The sequence below is a fragment of the Heterocephalus glaber genome, unplaced genomic scaffold (assembly GCF_053883595.1).
Source record: "Heterocephalus glaber isolate CG9 unplaced genomic scaffold, H.glaber_assembly_v1.0 deba00001610, whole genome shotgun sequence".
Taxonomy (NCBI): Eukaryota; Metazoa; Chordata; class Mammalia; order Rodentia; family Bathyergidae; genus Heterocephalus; species Heterocephalus glaber.
This window is the reverse complement of record NW_028258381.1, coordinates 11,532,683-11,549,261: the sequence shown is the minus strand read 5'-3', so window position 1 is coordinate 11,549,261 and position 16,579 is coordinate 11,532,683. Positions and strand designations below refer to the sequence as shown.

At 49.7% G+C, this 16,579-nt stretch overlaps 1 protein-coding gene across 26 annotated transcripts in view; it reads left to right on the top strand.

Annotated features, from left to right (window-relative positions):
- The first annotated feature begins 952 nt into the window (after positions 1-952).
- Positions 953-16,579, top strand: part of Ikzf1 (IKAROS family zinc finger 1) — a 90,834-nt gene continuing 75,207 nt past the window's right edge. For 6 of the 26 annotated variants that reach the window (XM_087196076.1, XM_087196075.1, XM_087196074.1 and 3 more), the window contains exons 1-2: positions 4,518-4,803; positions 14,784-14,837. In XM_087196076.1, the coding sequence (XP_087052202.1) occupies positions 14,798-14,837 (40 nt within the window). In that variant the 5' untranslated portion in view covers positions 4,518-4,803; positions 14,784-14,797. The other 20 variants (XM_087196070.1, XM_087196066.1, XM_087196065.1 and 17 more) reach the window with 16 other exon arrangements.

Here is a 16,579-nt window from a genome sequence, read left to right as displayed (position 1 = left end):
GCTGCCCCAATGACATTTTCTGCCTGTCGCCACTGTCTGACTAGAGGGCCTGTGCCTCCTCTGCGCACAGCCAGCCGGGGACTCTGGCCCCTGACTCGTCCGCCTCCTCCGCACTGAACTGCTCTGGCCGCTATTTCGCGCCTGCAGAGGGGTCAGGGAGTCACGGGCCGTTGCTGTCCCTGCCCTGTCCTCCCACGGCGGGGATCAGGCCGCCGCTGTGACTGTGGACTCAAAGGCCCTCTCTCAGGCGGGCTGAGCCTCGGGGCCAGGGCCCCGGGGTGGCCCCTCAGCGGCGCCCTCGTGCTCCCGTGTCCCCGCGTGGCGAGGCGAGGCCGGAGCGGCTGCAGGACCTGCCCTGGCTGCGGCCCTCGGGCTTCCCGGGCCCGCCCGACGCGCCCGCGAGCCCCGGCCGAACTTGTGCCCGCAGGTGGGAGGGAGAGGGGCCGCGTTCCATTGGCTGCCTGGGAAAAGGCAGCGCACTTCCCATGCCTCGAGTCGGTGGGCACTGGCGTCACGGGGCCGAGCCCGAAAGTGGGGTCCAAGGGGCCCGGCCCGGGCGTGGAGCCGGGTGCGGGGAGAGAGCGCTTCCCGGAGCCCAAGTCCCCGGCCAGCGGGGGAGCGCGCGGAGCGCACGGTGGCGCAGTCCCCGGCCCCGGGCCCGTCCGGATCCGGGCGCGCCGAGTCCCACGGGTCCCACGGCGTCGCGGCCCAGCGGGGCGGCCCGGGGCGATGCGGCGGTGGCCCCGGCAGGTAGGGCCGCGCCCGGACCCAAAGTTTTCGCGGCGCAGAGTCGTGGCGGGCGGGCGGGGCCGGCGAGCGGGCTGGGGGCGGGGCGGGGCGCGCGGGTCGGCGGCCGAGCTGCGGGGCGGGTCGGGGATGGCGCCCGGGTCGGGGTCGGGGCACGCGCGGCTCAGGTGCGGCCCGCGGGCGGCGCTGTGCGCGCGGGGCCGGCAGCCGGGTCGGAGCGGGGGGCGGCGCGGCGGGGACGGAACAATGCGCGCCGCAACTTCAGGAAGTCATTGTGACGGAGCCCCGGGAGCCGCCCGCCCAGGCCGCGGGCCGCGCTGACGACGGCACCCGCACCGGCACCGCCCGGCCGCTCCCGCCGGCCCGAGCCCGGCGCCCGGCTGCGCTGCGCCCCGGCCCGGCCCGACCCCCGGAGCTCGGCGCGCCCGTCCACGTGAGTGTTTGAAAGCTGAATTTCAGGAGGAAAACTTGGGGCTGCCGCTGGATTTTGAAATTTCCCAGAGCGGAAGACGGGGCGGGCGGAGCGGAGCGGAGCAGCGCGGCCCCGCCAGAGGTGCGGGCTCGGTCGGGTCGAGGCTCGGACGCGGACTCGGGAAGGGACGGGAGGCCCCGGGGCCGGCTGGCAGTCCTTTGCGAGCGCTTCGCCTCCGAGACCTCGCCCGAGCTCGCTCCCTGCAAAACGCGGATTATCCCGGCTCCGAAAACTTAGCCACTGTTTGCCTCATCGCCTGTCGCGCGCTCGGGTCCTGACCGCGCCGGGAAAACCCTCGGTAATAAGAAGGGGTCGGCTCCCCTGCAGCCCGCTCGGCCTGCAGTTTTAAGGGGTGCCAGGTGTCCCCGCGATCCCGGGACGCTCGGAGCCTGGTCCTCTGCCTTCCAACTTGGAGGCGCCAAGCCCCATCTGGTGACCCCTCCCCAGAAGGCCGGGCGCGGGGCGGCTTGCAAACGCGGGGCCTTCTCTGAGCGCCAGCCGCCCAGTAGAGGAGTGAATCCTTCTGTGGGGCTTTGCCCGACCCACCCACGAATACTCTCCCTCCTGGCTGCAGCGCGCCTCAGTTTCCAGGTACCTTGTTTTACATTTCCGGAGACAAAATGGTGCTGAACAAATAGGACCTTGCTTCTCATATCAACTTCTATCAAAAGAGGAAATTTTATGGAACTGAAAATACTTAATATGCTTAAGATTTTGACTTTCATAGAAATTCAAATGCTTTTAAGGATTGGTGCGTTTTGGTTCCGAGTGGAAAGAGGAGGAGAGAGATCTCCAAGTTCTCTCGATTTTCTTTGTTGGAAGCTGTTTGGTGGATGAGGGTGATTGGATTTATCTCTTATGTGGGAATTTTAAAACTAACAATCTGAGTATTATTTATATTGCTGTGCGTCAGAATTGTTTCAGTGACAAATCGGATTGTTTGGTGTGTGGCTTAAAATTCAAACGGGGGCAAATGTTCCTGGCAGGACAATTCCCCGGGTTACACTGGTGTCTTGTTTACAGAAATAACTTGTACCCCTACATGTAAGTTCAGACGTCCTGTTTTAACACCTGTGCCATCCGGTTTGATAGAATGTGGCCAATTTCAGATTTTCGGGTGAATACTCACGCTCGTGCCTTTGTTAGCTACGAGCAGCCGGTGCCTCCTAGACCCACTGCTCACCGGGGCTGCTGGCCAAACTATTTCACGGAGTTACAGGGTCCTGTGCTCTTTGCGTTTGTCTGGTGCTGTTCGTTGAGGCTGGAGCTCACAGCCCCTGGGTGCTTGTTTACCCTGTCAGTGTTGTAATTAGAATGCCATACGGGGAAACTGCTTCTCTCCGGAGTTCGGGAGCATGGCAGTCTTAGCCCAGCACCACGGCCTCCTGGGAGGACACGGGCTGCCTATGAAGCTGGGTGTGCTGTGCTTGACTCTTCTGAGAAGTTTGTGCATGCTCTCCTAAAGAGAAGATGCACTGGCTGTCCTCAGAGCCATCTCCTTTGCTGAAATATTAAGATCACAGTGAATTTTTTGGCAAACACATCTGAAGTCCTGCAGGACCGAGGCCACATTTTCCTCACTTGAACAGAGATGCAGTTTGGGAATGGTGATTCTATGGTTGAGGAATTTATTGCCCCCTCGATTTGGATGTGTGTGGCTCCCATTTGGCTAAGGGAGTAGCCTATTGTTAATATAAGTGTCAAGCCTTTTGGAACTTGAGAGGATCTTGTATTTTAAGATTTATCTGCATTGATATGGACAGGAAATAAATAAATGGCATGTGTACACACACCACATGCACCCAGCATGAAACAAGACAGACAGGAAGGCAGCGTGGAAGAGTTTTAACATCCAGCAAACCGAACCTGACTAATAAAGCTCCTTCTTTTATTTTTAACCTTTTACTACAACAAAATGGATTTCTTTATTTATAGGGTGAGTTTAGGCATAAATGATGTCAGTGCTGTGTTTGCCTAATTTTTCATCTTCATGTAACCTAGCTCCAGCTCTGCAAGAGTGTATCAAGGCTAGCACCTTTGGGTGTTATTGTTTCCTTCTCTGATGTTTGGGATTATGAGACAATTTCACTATGAAATGCATATTGGTTCCTGTCCTGCTCTAAGGGAGACCTGTGGAAGTGAATCCAGCTTGCAGAAAGCAAACCAGGAGCCTTTGGGATTCACTGGAAACCCATGGCTTCTGCCAGCTTATTTCTAAGGCTGGCAGGTGTTTTGGGGATGCCATGGTGTCTGCTTCCAGCTGCCTGGCTGTGAGCAGCCTCCCTGCCTGGGATCTCCACACTGCCACCGCACAGACTTTAGGGCTATCTCACTTCCTGTGTGCATTGTACACTCCTTTTCATGTGGACACTGTGAGCTGTAAAATCAACAAGTGACCCATCCTGAGGGGCACATGAGAGAAGACACAGGAACCCAGTTCACATCTTGAAAGAGAACCTTCGATTTGCTCAAAAAAGGGCACGTGTACATTTTTCATGTAGGTCGCAGAAACACCAAGTTGCAGAGGATCCACGTTAACCCCTCCTTTCCCCCCACCCTGCACACATGTTCTTGAAATTCACAGGGGAGCCAGGGAGAAAGGGGGTGTTCAGGGGCGTCCTGACCCAAACTAGAGTAACAGCAACAAGGCTGCCGTGCCCATGGTTTTGATTAAATATGCCCCTCCTGCACTGCAGGGCACGGGATTTCTCTAAATGGCTTCGTGCCTCCGATCTCCTCTCCAGCTCCTGCAGTTCATGTCCTCAAGCCTAGACTGCCAGCACCCTGGCTTTGCTCTGGTCCGATGCAGCTCCTGGGGGGTTAAGGGTGTTGTAACAGACATTTTTAAGACCTGATGAAACAGTGCATATTACACGTGAGATGTAGCAGGTTTGCAGAAAGTCTCCCCATGGAGAAGTGGGTGCTTGAGCCTTTCAGGGGATCCTGGTGGTTACTCTTAAGGAAGCAAAGGGAGGGAGACCAGGCCTAATCTGTACATCAAGGGCAATGTGTGTCAGCTGATGCCTTTCTGTTTCTCCTGTTTGACTGTGATAAATACATGGAGGCCAGGGGGTGGCTTTAGCCAACCACCTGGAGATAAACTGTAAAAGTGCTGAAAACCCCAAATCCCAGGTGTGGGTTCCAGACTGTGGATGTCGTCTCCACGCCTGAGCCCACTTCTTCTCTGCATGGCCATCTTCTGCCTTTTGGGGAACTCACCATTCCTGTTCTAAAGAGCATGGCCAGCCTGACAAATCAGATGCCCAGATAATTTCTGAGCTAGTCTTGGTCGGCCGGAAGCAGACTCCCTTCCTGTGTGCCTTTTCCTGAGAGAAAACCAGCTTCCCTCCTTCTTTGCATACATGAGGCGACACCGGTGACAGGGCCCACCTTTCTCTGTGCCAGGGAGAGGGTGAAGACAGCAGCGGACCCTCAAGCAGGGGAAGGGAGAGCCCACGCCCCACCACTGCCACCAGGGCCTCCCCAGGTGTGCTGGCCACAGTGGGGCTCCTTGTGGCTGAGGGGCCGGTGCCTGGACGGGTGTTGGAGGCGGCCTGGCTGGGCCTCAGAGCCCGTGTTGCTTGGTGAGTGCCACATGGCTTTGCGCGGTGTTTTGTTCGTGGAGCGCCCGGGGCCTGTCCTGTCCTGCGTGGTGTCCTGTGGTGGAGCCTTCACCCCCAGTGCCTCCTGCTGTCTTGAGGAGACAGGGTGCATCATTAGCTCCGTCTGCACCTTCTGCTTGCAGGTTGGCCCCTGCTCCACCTCCCATAGCTGGTGGCTTGGGGCAGTGGCTTCACGAATTGCTTAGAATAGGTCCTAATTAGTGCAAAACAGGCTCTCTTCATATTTTCTCATTCAAGTGTGCAGTGATTCATTTTTCTTCAGCAAGCAGCTCACCACACTCACTTCCCACCATTTCTCCCTTACACTTAATGTAATTGGCAAATGGTTCAGTATGAGGGACAGCAGGGAGCAAGCGGGGACACACACACACCCCCACCCCCCGCCTGGCTCTCTGTCTTGCTTTGCTCTTTTCTTTTCTTTTTTCTCTCTTTTTTTCTCTTCCCTTTTCTCCTGCTTTCTCTCATATGTAGGGTTTTTGGACAATTGAAACAACTCAAAAATGCATAAAGTATTTTTGAAAGGCCTTCTATATGCTGAAATGTTTGTGCTCAGTTTTTGAGATCACATAATCACATCTACACTCTATGCCATTTTCTGTTAGTTTGAAACTGTTTGAAATGACCAGTCTGGTTTAGATTAGAAGCCCTACCCCATAGTGAGGGAGATTCAACCCAGGGCCTTTGAACTGAGCTGTGACCCTATCCCTTTTTTAAAAATTTATTTGGGGACAAGATCTCACTAAGTTCCTAAACTGCCCAGGCTGGACTTGAACTTGTGATCCTCCTGGCTCAGCCTCCCAGAGTGCTGGGATTACAGGCCTCTGCCACCATGCCTAGCTGGCCTGAATTGGAGTCTTTTGGCAAAGCTGGAGAGTCTGGTACAAATACTGGCTGACCGGTTTTTGATAATTTTTTTTTGTTTTATATCACATGTTCACTGGCAAATTTAAAGCAAAGAACATTCTACAAAAGATACCGTCCTTGATCTGATGGGAAAATGTTGAATTTAGAATCTTTAGGAGAAACAAAAGTGAGGAATTGACCTTTTGTGAGCTCACTTTGGAGCCACTCTGCAATGTGCTCCAGAGCTTTTAAGGAAACCTAGAGAGAGCCATCGACCCCCTAGGGCAAGCCCCACTTTCAGGCTGAAAAGTGACCTTTCCTTCCTTGTTGCTCTGAGGAGTTTTGCGTAGGGCAGAAAAATCAAAGTGATATCCAAAGAGAGTCAGTGTAAAAATACTGATGGATTTAACTTCATTAAATTACACCCAACCGCCAATTACCTCAGGTCCTTAAAGATAAGGTGGTTAATTACCATTGTAAAAAAGCTTGGGAAATTTCTTGTACTTTTTCCATGAGTGTATGTATTCCCGCTCCACAATAAGGTTGTGTAGGTTTGCCTGAACTTAAAGAATTTCCACATTAATTAAGAGCAGATGGGGCTTTTGTAAAAGAAATGAAATTTGCTAAAAGTGAGTACTCCTCCAAAGATGAGGACTCACTCATTTCAGTTCACTTGAGGGCTGCAGGGAAGTCTGTAAGGTGTGTCAAGTGCCCGGCCCGGGCCGCTGGGTCTGTGTTAAGTGTGAGCTTTTGCTGCCAGATCGTGGACACTGGTTTTTGTAGCTGGGCAAATGAAGAAGTGGTGAGGTCTTAGCGATGACTCCCACGCCTCCCTCCCCTCCCCAAACGCAGGCTTTGCGCAAGGGCTTTGCAGGCTGAAGGTGAAGATTACAGACTCGGTCCAGAATCCCTGGTTGGGCCAGTGCCCACATTTCCCGTGGACCTGGCTTGTGGTCCATGAGGTCCTGGGCACCCCTAGGCTGCTTCCAGACTCAAGTGGAGGAAGCCAGTGCTGAGTGCTGTGTCCACCACGGGGCACAGTAAAACCTAGACCTTCCTTGCTGAGATGCTCCCACTGCAGGGCCAGTGCAGGTGATCGGGGCCGTTCTTTGGGTCACGAGTGGGCTCGCTGCCCGTCACTGTCGTTATTTACCCAACACGCACTCCGGTTCCTTTGACCTTCTTGGGTACATTCTGCTCTGCCTTCTCCTGCAGTGCTTGCTGGAAGTTGGGGTGAGCGAGGTGAAAGCTCACAGTGCTAAAGCCCTTAAGAGACCAAGCCATGATGGAAGGAACCCAATTTTTAAAATCCACATTCTGCATCTGTTAACACTGTTTTAAAATGTGAACATAGCTTCATTTTCAATAGTTCTTATGTAAAAACCATCCCATTTCATTTGATGCTAGCTGGTGATGTTGTGGGCATGGGAAATAGAATCAGGCTCCAAATTCTGGTCTTTTAAAGGAAGTTCCCACTTTGTCCACACAGCCCACTCTGACATGGGGCAACCCCCAGCAGGTCTACACTTCGTCTCCCTGGAGCAAAGGCTGAATTCTCTTTCTTGTGTTCAGGCTGGGCAGAGTGGCCTCTTCCACTAAGGAATAAGAGGCAAGTAGATATGAGTGTATCGGCGAATCCTATATTGCATTTGATTTGGACCATTCTTTCTCTCAGTGTTTGTGTCTACATTTTGTAGATCTTGTCTTAGATGGTTCAGCCTGTAAGAAAAATGAAGAAAAAAGTGTACCTAGCTAAGAAAGTATCTTTGGGAGCAAATCAACTAGCAGTGACATTTTGACTGAGATATATGGGTTTCCAAGTGATGGGATGTTCTCATGAAGGTCTGCATGATTCCACTTCTTCAGGTCTAAGTATAGTTTTTGACAAGTGGACTCACACACACCTTCCCTTTAACTGAAGTCAGTGGTCTTGTAGAAACTGCAGTATCATTGATGCATTTTCTTGAAATGTTATGAGTATACAAATGGATTCTCCTACCAGATAGATTTAATCTTAATTTTAAAATGTCCTCACAAAATGATTTACTTATGTGTTAAGATATCTTCCATCCTAAAAGAGCAAGATTGCATGATCTTTTCTTTCATACTGTATTACCTTGCTGAGTAAGAAAATGTTAGACGATATTGTAACTTTGTATTTATCTCTTCTTAAAAATGAAAAAAATACTGGAATAGTAGGAACACACTATCTAGCCCAGGGTTCCTCTGTCTTCTTGCTTTATCATAATGATTTATAAGCCATCAGCACATTGAGGACTGTGTAAATCACTCTTTTGGAAGCAGTTGCTATATTTTTTAAATACATATTTTGTTGTACTTTTTTTTTTTTGCACATTTCCTGGCTATGCATAGAAATCTTCCAAATCAGCAAGGATGGAGGAGAAAATGAGTCTAAACTTACATTTTTTACTGAAGTGATGAAGTGTGAAAAGCCATTTCTATTTGAGGAAGCTATTTAAGAAATTGCTGGTGTTGATGGCCAAAGTTGGGTGGTCCTGTGTTTGGGATTTTTGTTTTTTCGGCACACATCAGCTTTGAGTCCCTCTGAGTCCCTTCGAGCAGTGTGAGAGCTGACAGGAGCGCCATGCTGCAGACCGGAAGCCCCTCTGTTCAGGGGACACCTGAGGACACCAAACCCCGGGCTTCCTGTCAGGACATTCGGGGGCACTGTAAATCCAGCTCAGGGGCTGTTACAGTATACACATAGGCTGTTACAACAAGTATATAGGCTCAGAGAACCTTTTCCACCCATACCTTCTTCTTCTTCTTCTTTTTTTTTAATTGACAGGGTCTTGCTACATAGTCCAGGCTGATCCTGAACTCACTATGTAGCCCAAGCTGGCCTCAAACTCGAGATGATCCTCCTGCCTCAGCCTCCCAAGTGCTGGGATTACACCCGTGTGCCACCATGCCCAACCACCTTCTCCATTTTTAAACCAGTTTTTCTAATACACCACGAGCTGTCTTTCCTTCTACCTCACTTTGAGACAGGTGGCTCCATGATGGCGTTTAAAAATACTCTTGTGGTTCTCTTGCCTCTGCCTTAGATAATTCTTTATTATGAAGGAGTTCAGAGACAAGAGTTCCAGATGTATTTTTGAAGGTCCCCATGGCTCCCTCTGACCCTTCCTTTTCACATGTCAGTTCCTGGGGCAGCAGCCCGGAGTCCCAGAGGAGAATCCTGGACTCCGGGCTCCCCTGGCCATGGGGGAGGGACCCTGTGCAAGCCAAATTGGATTCCTGCTCTCTGCTTTGAAACTTGTTTTTCACTGTTATTTGTACCAGCGATGCTCTATTGGAATAATCATGAAAACGTGTAGATTGGCAGCTAATTTTTTAAAAATGAAAAGAATCAGGAATGAAATAAGAGTGCTGAAAAGTTTTTATACTCTCCCAACCTGTTTTGTCCAATTGAGGCAAGCCTGGATGGCCTCTTTGACGCCATACAAAGACCGAAGATTGCTTTAGCTTTCTCTTGGAACATTTCCCCTTTCTTAAAGATACGGTGTAATTCACGGGGATATGATAGATAGGCAAAATAAAATCTTCCAGTGTGAAGATGAAAGGACTTGTCTCTTCACAGGAATAACGCGTTTTATTAAAGAGGTCTGTGACCTAAAGCATTTGAAATAGATTAGAAGCTCAGTCCACGGCCCCTCCCCAACTCCACACTGACTCCCTGCAGAATGAGCGTGATTGGGAGTCAAAGGAAATAACCCCAGAAGTGACTTGGGTGGCGGAAAAGAGGACCATATATTGGACCAAATACCAGAATTTAGCTACAGCGGAGGACATCTGGGATGAAGTTTGCCCTGACTGAAAAGTGTTACAAAGAACATGCTTATATTCTGGTTAAATTGGGGTGGCCTTCCTTCCCTCCTTATTTACCCAATACTGAGACTGACAGGGCTCTGAAATCTGAAGAGCAGGAATGGTGGGGAGAAGACAGCTCCATCAAGCGGCAGGGTTCAGACCTCCAGCCTGCTGCTTATTAGGCATAGCGTGCTGCTCCAGCTTCCTCCCACTTAACCTTGGCTTTCTCATCTGTAAAACGGAAACAATAATATGGATCCCTGGGTCTAGCTGTGAGGGTGAAAGACACATACACAGCACATAGCTTCGGAATGCCGGCTCTGCACTGGACACTGCAGCGGGCTTTCTGACGGGATGTTGGACAAGACAGGTTGTCATGGTCTTCCGGGGCTTCACAGTCTACCTCTGTAAGTGCCAGGCATTCAGAGGTCCCTGAAATAAAACACCACACCAGTCACCTCTCCTTTTCCATCTTTTCTTGCCATATACAAAGGACTCCAGAAATGTGGAAATACTGCTGCACAGTTACCTATATAGTATCAAGGGGGGACAAAGATGTTTGCTTAGAAAACAAACCCAAAAAAGTAGTATAAATCAGTTGTTTAAATATAATATCAGAGAACTGCTTTCTCACTTTCTTTCTTTCTTTCTTCTTTTGTGTGTGTATGTACACATGTGTGCACTGAGGATTGAATCCAAGACCTTCCCACTGAGCTACATCCACAGCCCTTTTTATTTATTTTTTTCTTTTGGGGTAACTCTCACTGAGTTATCCAGGCTAAGCTCAATCTTGCAATCCTCCTGCCTCAGCCTCCCAGACTACTGCAATGATAGGCATGTACCACTATACCTGGCTTTCAGGGAACATATTTTGAACTATAGAACGGGCTCATTTCTATTGGGTCCCGTGGCAAGTTTGACACACGACCTGCTTGGCAGATCTGTACTCCCCCTGCATTTGGGGGGCCTGGAAGATACAAAATTGTGACTCCTGCCAGGAATCTGGCTTTTTGTGTGGACTTTGTCATCCATACTCAGCTTGTGTGAAGCCTGGAGCAAGCATGGTGAGCAGCAGCCCCAGCAGGACATGGAAGGAGGTGCTGGGAGCCGCATGCTGGCCAGGCCCTGGTGAGCCCTTGCCTGGCTGTATGGGTGGAAATTAGATCTCAGAGGCAGCCAGCCAGGGCCCGGGGCTGTTGAAAGCACCTCGGTCCCCCGGGCCAGAGCCCCGTATTGAAGGAGGAAAGGCCCCTGGTCCCCAGGGACGCCGAGGGTCTGCAGAGGCAGGCAGCCTTCCTGGTCCCTGGTCAGGAGACCCCGTGCTGCCTGCCAGCCCGGCTGCCACTCTGACGTCTTCTGCCCCTCTTTGCACAGTTAGTGGTGTGTTGAGTCCTTTGAGCTGAGACAAGGAAAGCAAGGCCTCCCTGTCCTGGTCGTCAGCAGGAGGAGGGGATGCATAGAAGCCAGGGAGAGAGGAGAGCAGGGAATGGGGAGCCAGGAGCAGGTGGAGGAGGAGGCAGGAGGGAGGCGCAGGGATTGGAGGGACAGTGACGATGACAGCACACCCCGTGCCCCCGAGGGTCTCTGTCCTGTTGGCCTGCACTTATCTCTGCATCTGTTTCCCCCTGAGGCAAATTCAGAACTGCTTGCTCCAGAGAAACAATAAAAGCATTCATGTTTATAGGAACCACACAGGGGAAAGTCAGTTCCCTGTTAGCACTGTGCTTTCTGCTGTAGATTTGTGGGCTCTCTCCTGAGATGGTCTGGGTGTTCCAGGCAGAGCAGAAAATCACAGTACGTCTGTGTGAAGCCACCCTCTGCCCTTTCCCGTTGCAGACCTAATGATCTTGAGTTTTCCTCTTGGTGGAAGTTTGGGGAACACAGTATTCATTTGCTTTGAGGATTAAGTCTTTCCACTGAGCACACCCTTCTTTTAGCTGGAACCCTGGCAAAATGAAAGTGCACCTTCTGCAGGGCCTCTGTGGGGGAAGAGAGGCTGCATGGTGCCTGGTGGAGCAGATGCAGGCCCTGTGAATACCGGGCTAGGGTGATATTCAAGGGCCCTGCAGGACACTCTGGTGCCCTTTGAGAAGCTGCATCTCAGAAGAGGCCAGATTTCCTTCCCCTTTGCCATTCTTTGGTTATTACTCTTTTGGTCTTGACCTAAAAGCAGTCATCTTATGATGAAGTCACTGCTCTTTCATCCCAAGAGATGCGAATCTGGAGGCTGGGGGAGTTTGGGGGACCTCGTTAAATCATCTCTGCGACATCAGGCAAGTCAGGCCACAGGATTCACAGGGCCCCATGAGACTGAAATTTCGGGCTCAGGAATTAGTAATAATTTCACCACGGTGGAGATGACCTTCTGAACACAGACACCCTGGGCAGCTGTGCCGTGGGTCATAAGCCAATGAAGGCACCCCCAGGGCAGAGAAGGTCTGGGTGAAATTATGTGAGAAAATCCAAGTGGTGCCACTTGCGTCACCAGGGACCACGTGTCAGGTGGGCAGCAGCCTGGAGCTCTCAGCAGCCCACATGCATAGAGGCCGCCCTCCCCAGGGGGCCCCGCTGCACACTTTCTGGGTGCTGTGGCCTCGAGGGCCCCACTCGGATCCCTTGTAAAATGGAATCTGGAGGGTTCTAGGTGTCCCTCAGAGCACACTGCCCATCGGCCCCTCCACTCCATCCCCGGGTGTCCGGGCAGCTGTCAGCCAGTCCTTAGGAAACATTTCTTCCCCCTAGATGGAACTAACCTGAGTACATAGTACTATGAGATCGAATAAATCAACTGAGTGCTTCCTCACCATTAAAATCATAAGGATGAGGATGTGTGTTTATGAAACAAAAAGATACATAAACGGAAGGGTATTTTGAAACAGTATGCTTGGAATATACTTAGTGTCATATTTTTGTACAAAACACAGAAACTCACAGAGAAGTGATGAGTTCTCAAGTGAATATTACAGGCATTTTCTTACTTTTTAAAAAAGCTGTGACGACTTACTCATGTAGGAGTTCAAAGCCAGTGTTACAGAAATTTCATGTTGAAGTCAGCATTGCAACAAGAATTGCAGCTGATAAACACAGGGCGCAGTGGGATGTCTTGGGCAGGCTGTCGAGGGTCACAGGAAGAGGCTGCACTCATCTGTGGAGCGGAGCTGCGTCCTTAGTTCCCATCTGAGCGCTGCTTGGCCCTTGGGGTCTCTTTTCTTCATCATGGTTTTGTTGATCTTGGAAGAATCATGGCTTCCTGCCTTTTCTTATGGTAAAAATCTATACCAAAGTGGGTGTGGTGAGCATGCCTCCAATCCCAGCCACCCAGGAGGCTGAGGCAGAAGGATTGCAAGTTCAAGGCCAGCCCAAGTAACTTAGTCCTGAGTTCAATCCCCAGCACTGCAAAAATGGAAAGTGTAGGGGACTCTGGACACAGGGCTGTGAGGTCACATTGGGGCAGGTTTGGGCCTCCTCTGGGGCTGCTTCAGTGGCTGTGGACCCTCTCTCTGAGCCTGGAGGCCCCAGGGGCCAGGAGCCTTTGGCTCTTCTGTGGCCACAGGTGTGTCCTCACCCAAGCACCAGCCTTGCAAATCCGTCCCATGGATGCTCATAAAGCCTCTCCATCCAGAAGAGGGACTGTCATTTATGTCTCCTTTGTGACTCATAGTGAGACTCCTGAAACTGAAAATCATGCTACTTATGTATCCTAAGACATATTCAAAACATGATGTATAAATCTGCATATATAGCACATATCTGTACATATAAGATACATAAAATGATAAATGTCACACAGAACATTCATTCATTTGTATCATCTATAATTACATATAAAAGTGATACATGGGCCGGGAATTTAGCTCAGTGGTTCCGCCACCTGCCTCTCAAGTGCAAGGTCCCGAATTCGATCCCCAGTACCAAAAAAAAAAAGTGATATATTTAACACATGTGTCACTATGTGTATAATGTATTTATATATAAAATGTGGCATCCATGTCATCTACATCATGTGTATCGCACATGTTTATACATATCAAATGACATAGTTGCATATACATGTATACTGTATATTATTTGTATGTAAATAAATGTGCTGTCGTTATACATTGTTACACACATATATACACTGTGCAGTTTTTAGCCTAAGTGGAAGGGGACGGTCCCCAAATCCTCCTGAGTCTCGAGGTCTCAGCTCACATCTATGCTTTGAGCCATGATGACAGAGGTGGGCAAAAGGGACCTGGTTTAGGCTGAGCCCGTGGCCTTGGTTGGCTACTGGGAAAAGCTCCTCCGTGTTACCTGGCAGAGTGCATGACTGGTGGGTGTCACTGAGATCCCTTCTGCTGACCACAGATTCCTCCACCTAGCACTGCCTGATGCCAGTGCTGTGGGCACCTGAGAGTCGAAGGCCTCTCTGCACCTCTCCCCCCACAGACACCGGGTCCCTCTGTGCCTGCAGCTGCTCGCAGGACGTTGTGGAGTGCTGGCTGTGTGTGGCCACCGAGGGCAGCATTGCCAAAGTGGTATCTTTTAACTTTAAGCCAACCCAGGAGCCAGCATCTGCCAGTGAAGCAGGAAGCTGTGGGCTCTCCTAGGCTGGCCGTGCTGCTGTCTCTAGCGCCCTTCTCCTGGTGTGAGTGAGAGTGAGGGACAGGAACAGAAGTGCACATCGCCCATCTGCCAGCTGGAGGTGCATTCATTATTGATGGAGGTAGGGTAGTGCAGTCCCGCTCAGATATGCAGCCCTGCCTGGGTAAATGAGACATTCTTCAGCAAATTGCTTCGTTTTTTGATTGCTGATTGTACGCGTGTCACCAAGCTGACTCAAGGTTCATCGATGCATGCTCAGTAAATTAGAAAGAACATAACTATGGATCAGCCAAGAGAATGAATTCTGTGCCTACAATGACCCAGGGCCATTTAATTTTCTGCTTAATTTTGTTGCAGTCAGTTTGCATTTTGGGTTATTATGCAGTAGGAAATTAACAATAAATAACAAATTTGGTCCTCCTGTGCTTGTAATGATATTTTTATAAATCTTTGTAATGCTGTTTTTAAAAGAATCGGGGTCTGTGCCAGTCTGATACCCCAGCAAGTGTGTGAGGAGGGAAACACATTATTCTTTCCTGATAACCTTGTTGTTAAATAGCATAGGGGCTGTTCATGTCTCTCTCTCTCTCTCTCTCTCTCTCTCTCTCTCTCTCTCTCTCTCTCTCTCATCTTATTAGTATTTTTTGCTTTAAACTAAAGTCCTTTCCTCTCTTTCTCAGATAACCCGAGGACCATGGATGCAGATGAGGGTCAAGACATGTCCCAAGCCTCAGGTGAGACCTTTGAGATACCTGTGTGGCCAGAGCCAGGTTCCTGCTGTGCCCCTGGGGAGGAGGGGGCTTCCCTGCAAAGGCTGAGACCAAGGTGGACCCTTCATCAGTGTCCCTTCCTTTCTCACAGGTGATCCCATTGGAGAGCCCAATCCAAAAACCCTCCCAAAAGAAGTTGATTTGGCTGTTAAAACTGAAAGCAGATTAGTTGGAAAGGATTAAATACATATGATACTTTTGGGGAGAACAATGGCAAATTGGTCCACCATGGAATCCAAACACACACCCAAAAAAGTGATATTTAAAGGATAGAGAGAAAAAAGGAAAAGGAGGTACAGAGAGAGCGAGAGAGAGAGAGAGCTTGCAAAATGTAATTGTAGGACCAGCTCAAAATATCAAAAATTTGCTAAGTATAGATACTACTTCCCTTTACTGTACATATTTTTTTCCAGCCATACCAGACATAATGCCTCTCATCTTGAGAGACCCAGGCAGTGAAGTCACTGCTGGGAGGAGCCTGGGGTGGGCCACAGACTGCCCCTAGACAGTGCTGAAGAGGCTGCCAGCCAGGCCTATGTGGCCTGCATAATAGCCATGGGCATGGGCCTTGGAGTCCATTGCTGCCTGATCCTGGAGCCCAACAATTCTGTGAGCAATAATACCATCCTGGAGCAGAGGGGTGTGCTTTATGTTTTAGAATCTTGCAGGTTATCACCAATCCCAAGAGACTGGCCTCTGTGTGACCTCCTGAGTCCCTGGCTGAGGTGCCCCTTTGGATTTTGAAGTCTTTATTGAACCCTGAACTTTGGTCACAGTCAGAGGTCATGACAGAAAACTGCAGGAATTTGAGATAGCCATTCTCTAGAGAGACAGGAGAGGGTACCCTGAGTTCTATCCAACTGGAGATGGGTGTGTAGCAACTCACAGACCCCGGCCTCCTCAGGCAACTCCTTCTTTCATTTGGACTTCATCCCAGGGAGCAAAGATTAAACAAAAAGCCAGCTTTTAAAAGGTGCAAGCAGGCCCTTCAGACACTCTTGCGAGAAGTGAAAATTGGTCCATAAGTCTGGCAATATCTATACAAACTTAATGTATGTGTTTTCTACAATGTAGCAACTTCCCATTCCACAGTGTAGCAGCCTCACAGTCTACAGTGTATAGACTTTATATTCTACAATGTTGCAGCTTCACATTCTACAGAGTAGCAGCTTCACATTTTACAATGTAGCAATTTCACATTCTACAGAGTAGCAGCTTCATAGTCTACAGTGTAGCAGCTTCACATTCTACAATGTAGCATCTTTATATTCTATAGTATAGTGGCTACACATTCTACAAGTAGTGACTTCATATTCTACAATGTGGCATTATTTGAATTTACCTCAGAAACAGACTCCAACAAATACACAGGATATCCAAGTGTCTGCTCATTGAGTGTGGTTTTTAATACCTAAAAATTATGGCAAATCCATGTACACCTCTTAAAAATGAGAAGGATATGAAAATACAAGTTTGGAAAGAATTCTGAAATATTTGTGAAAATGAAAAAGCATAAAAAATATGACCCCATTCTTCTTTTTGTTACCCCATTCTTTAAAAAGAAAAATTATGCACACACATACATTTTCTATATGCTTACATTGCTGTTTGGGAAAATTCTGAAATAGTGGTTATTAACCTAGACTCTCTCTTAGAAGATAGTGGTGAAAGAGGATGAGTTAGGAAGGAGGATGAGGAGGATGATT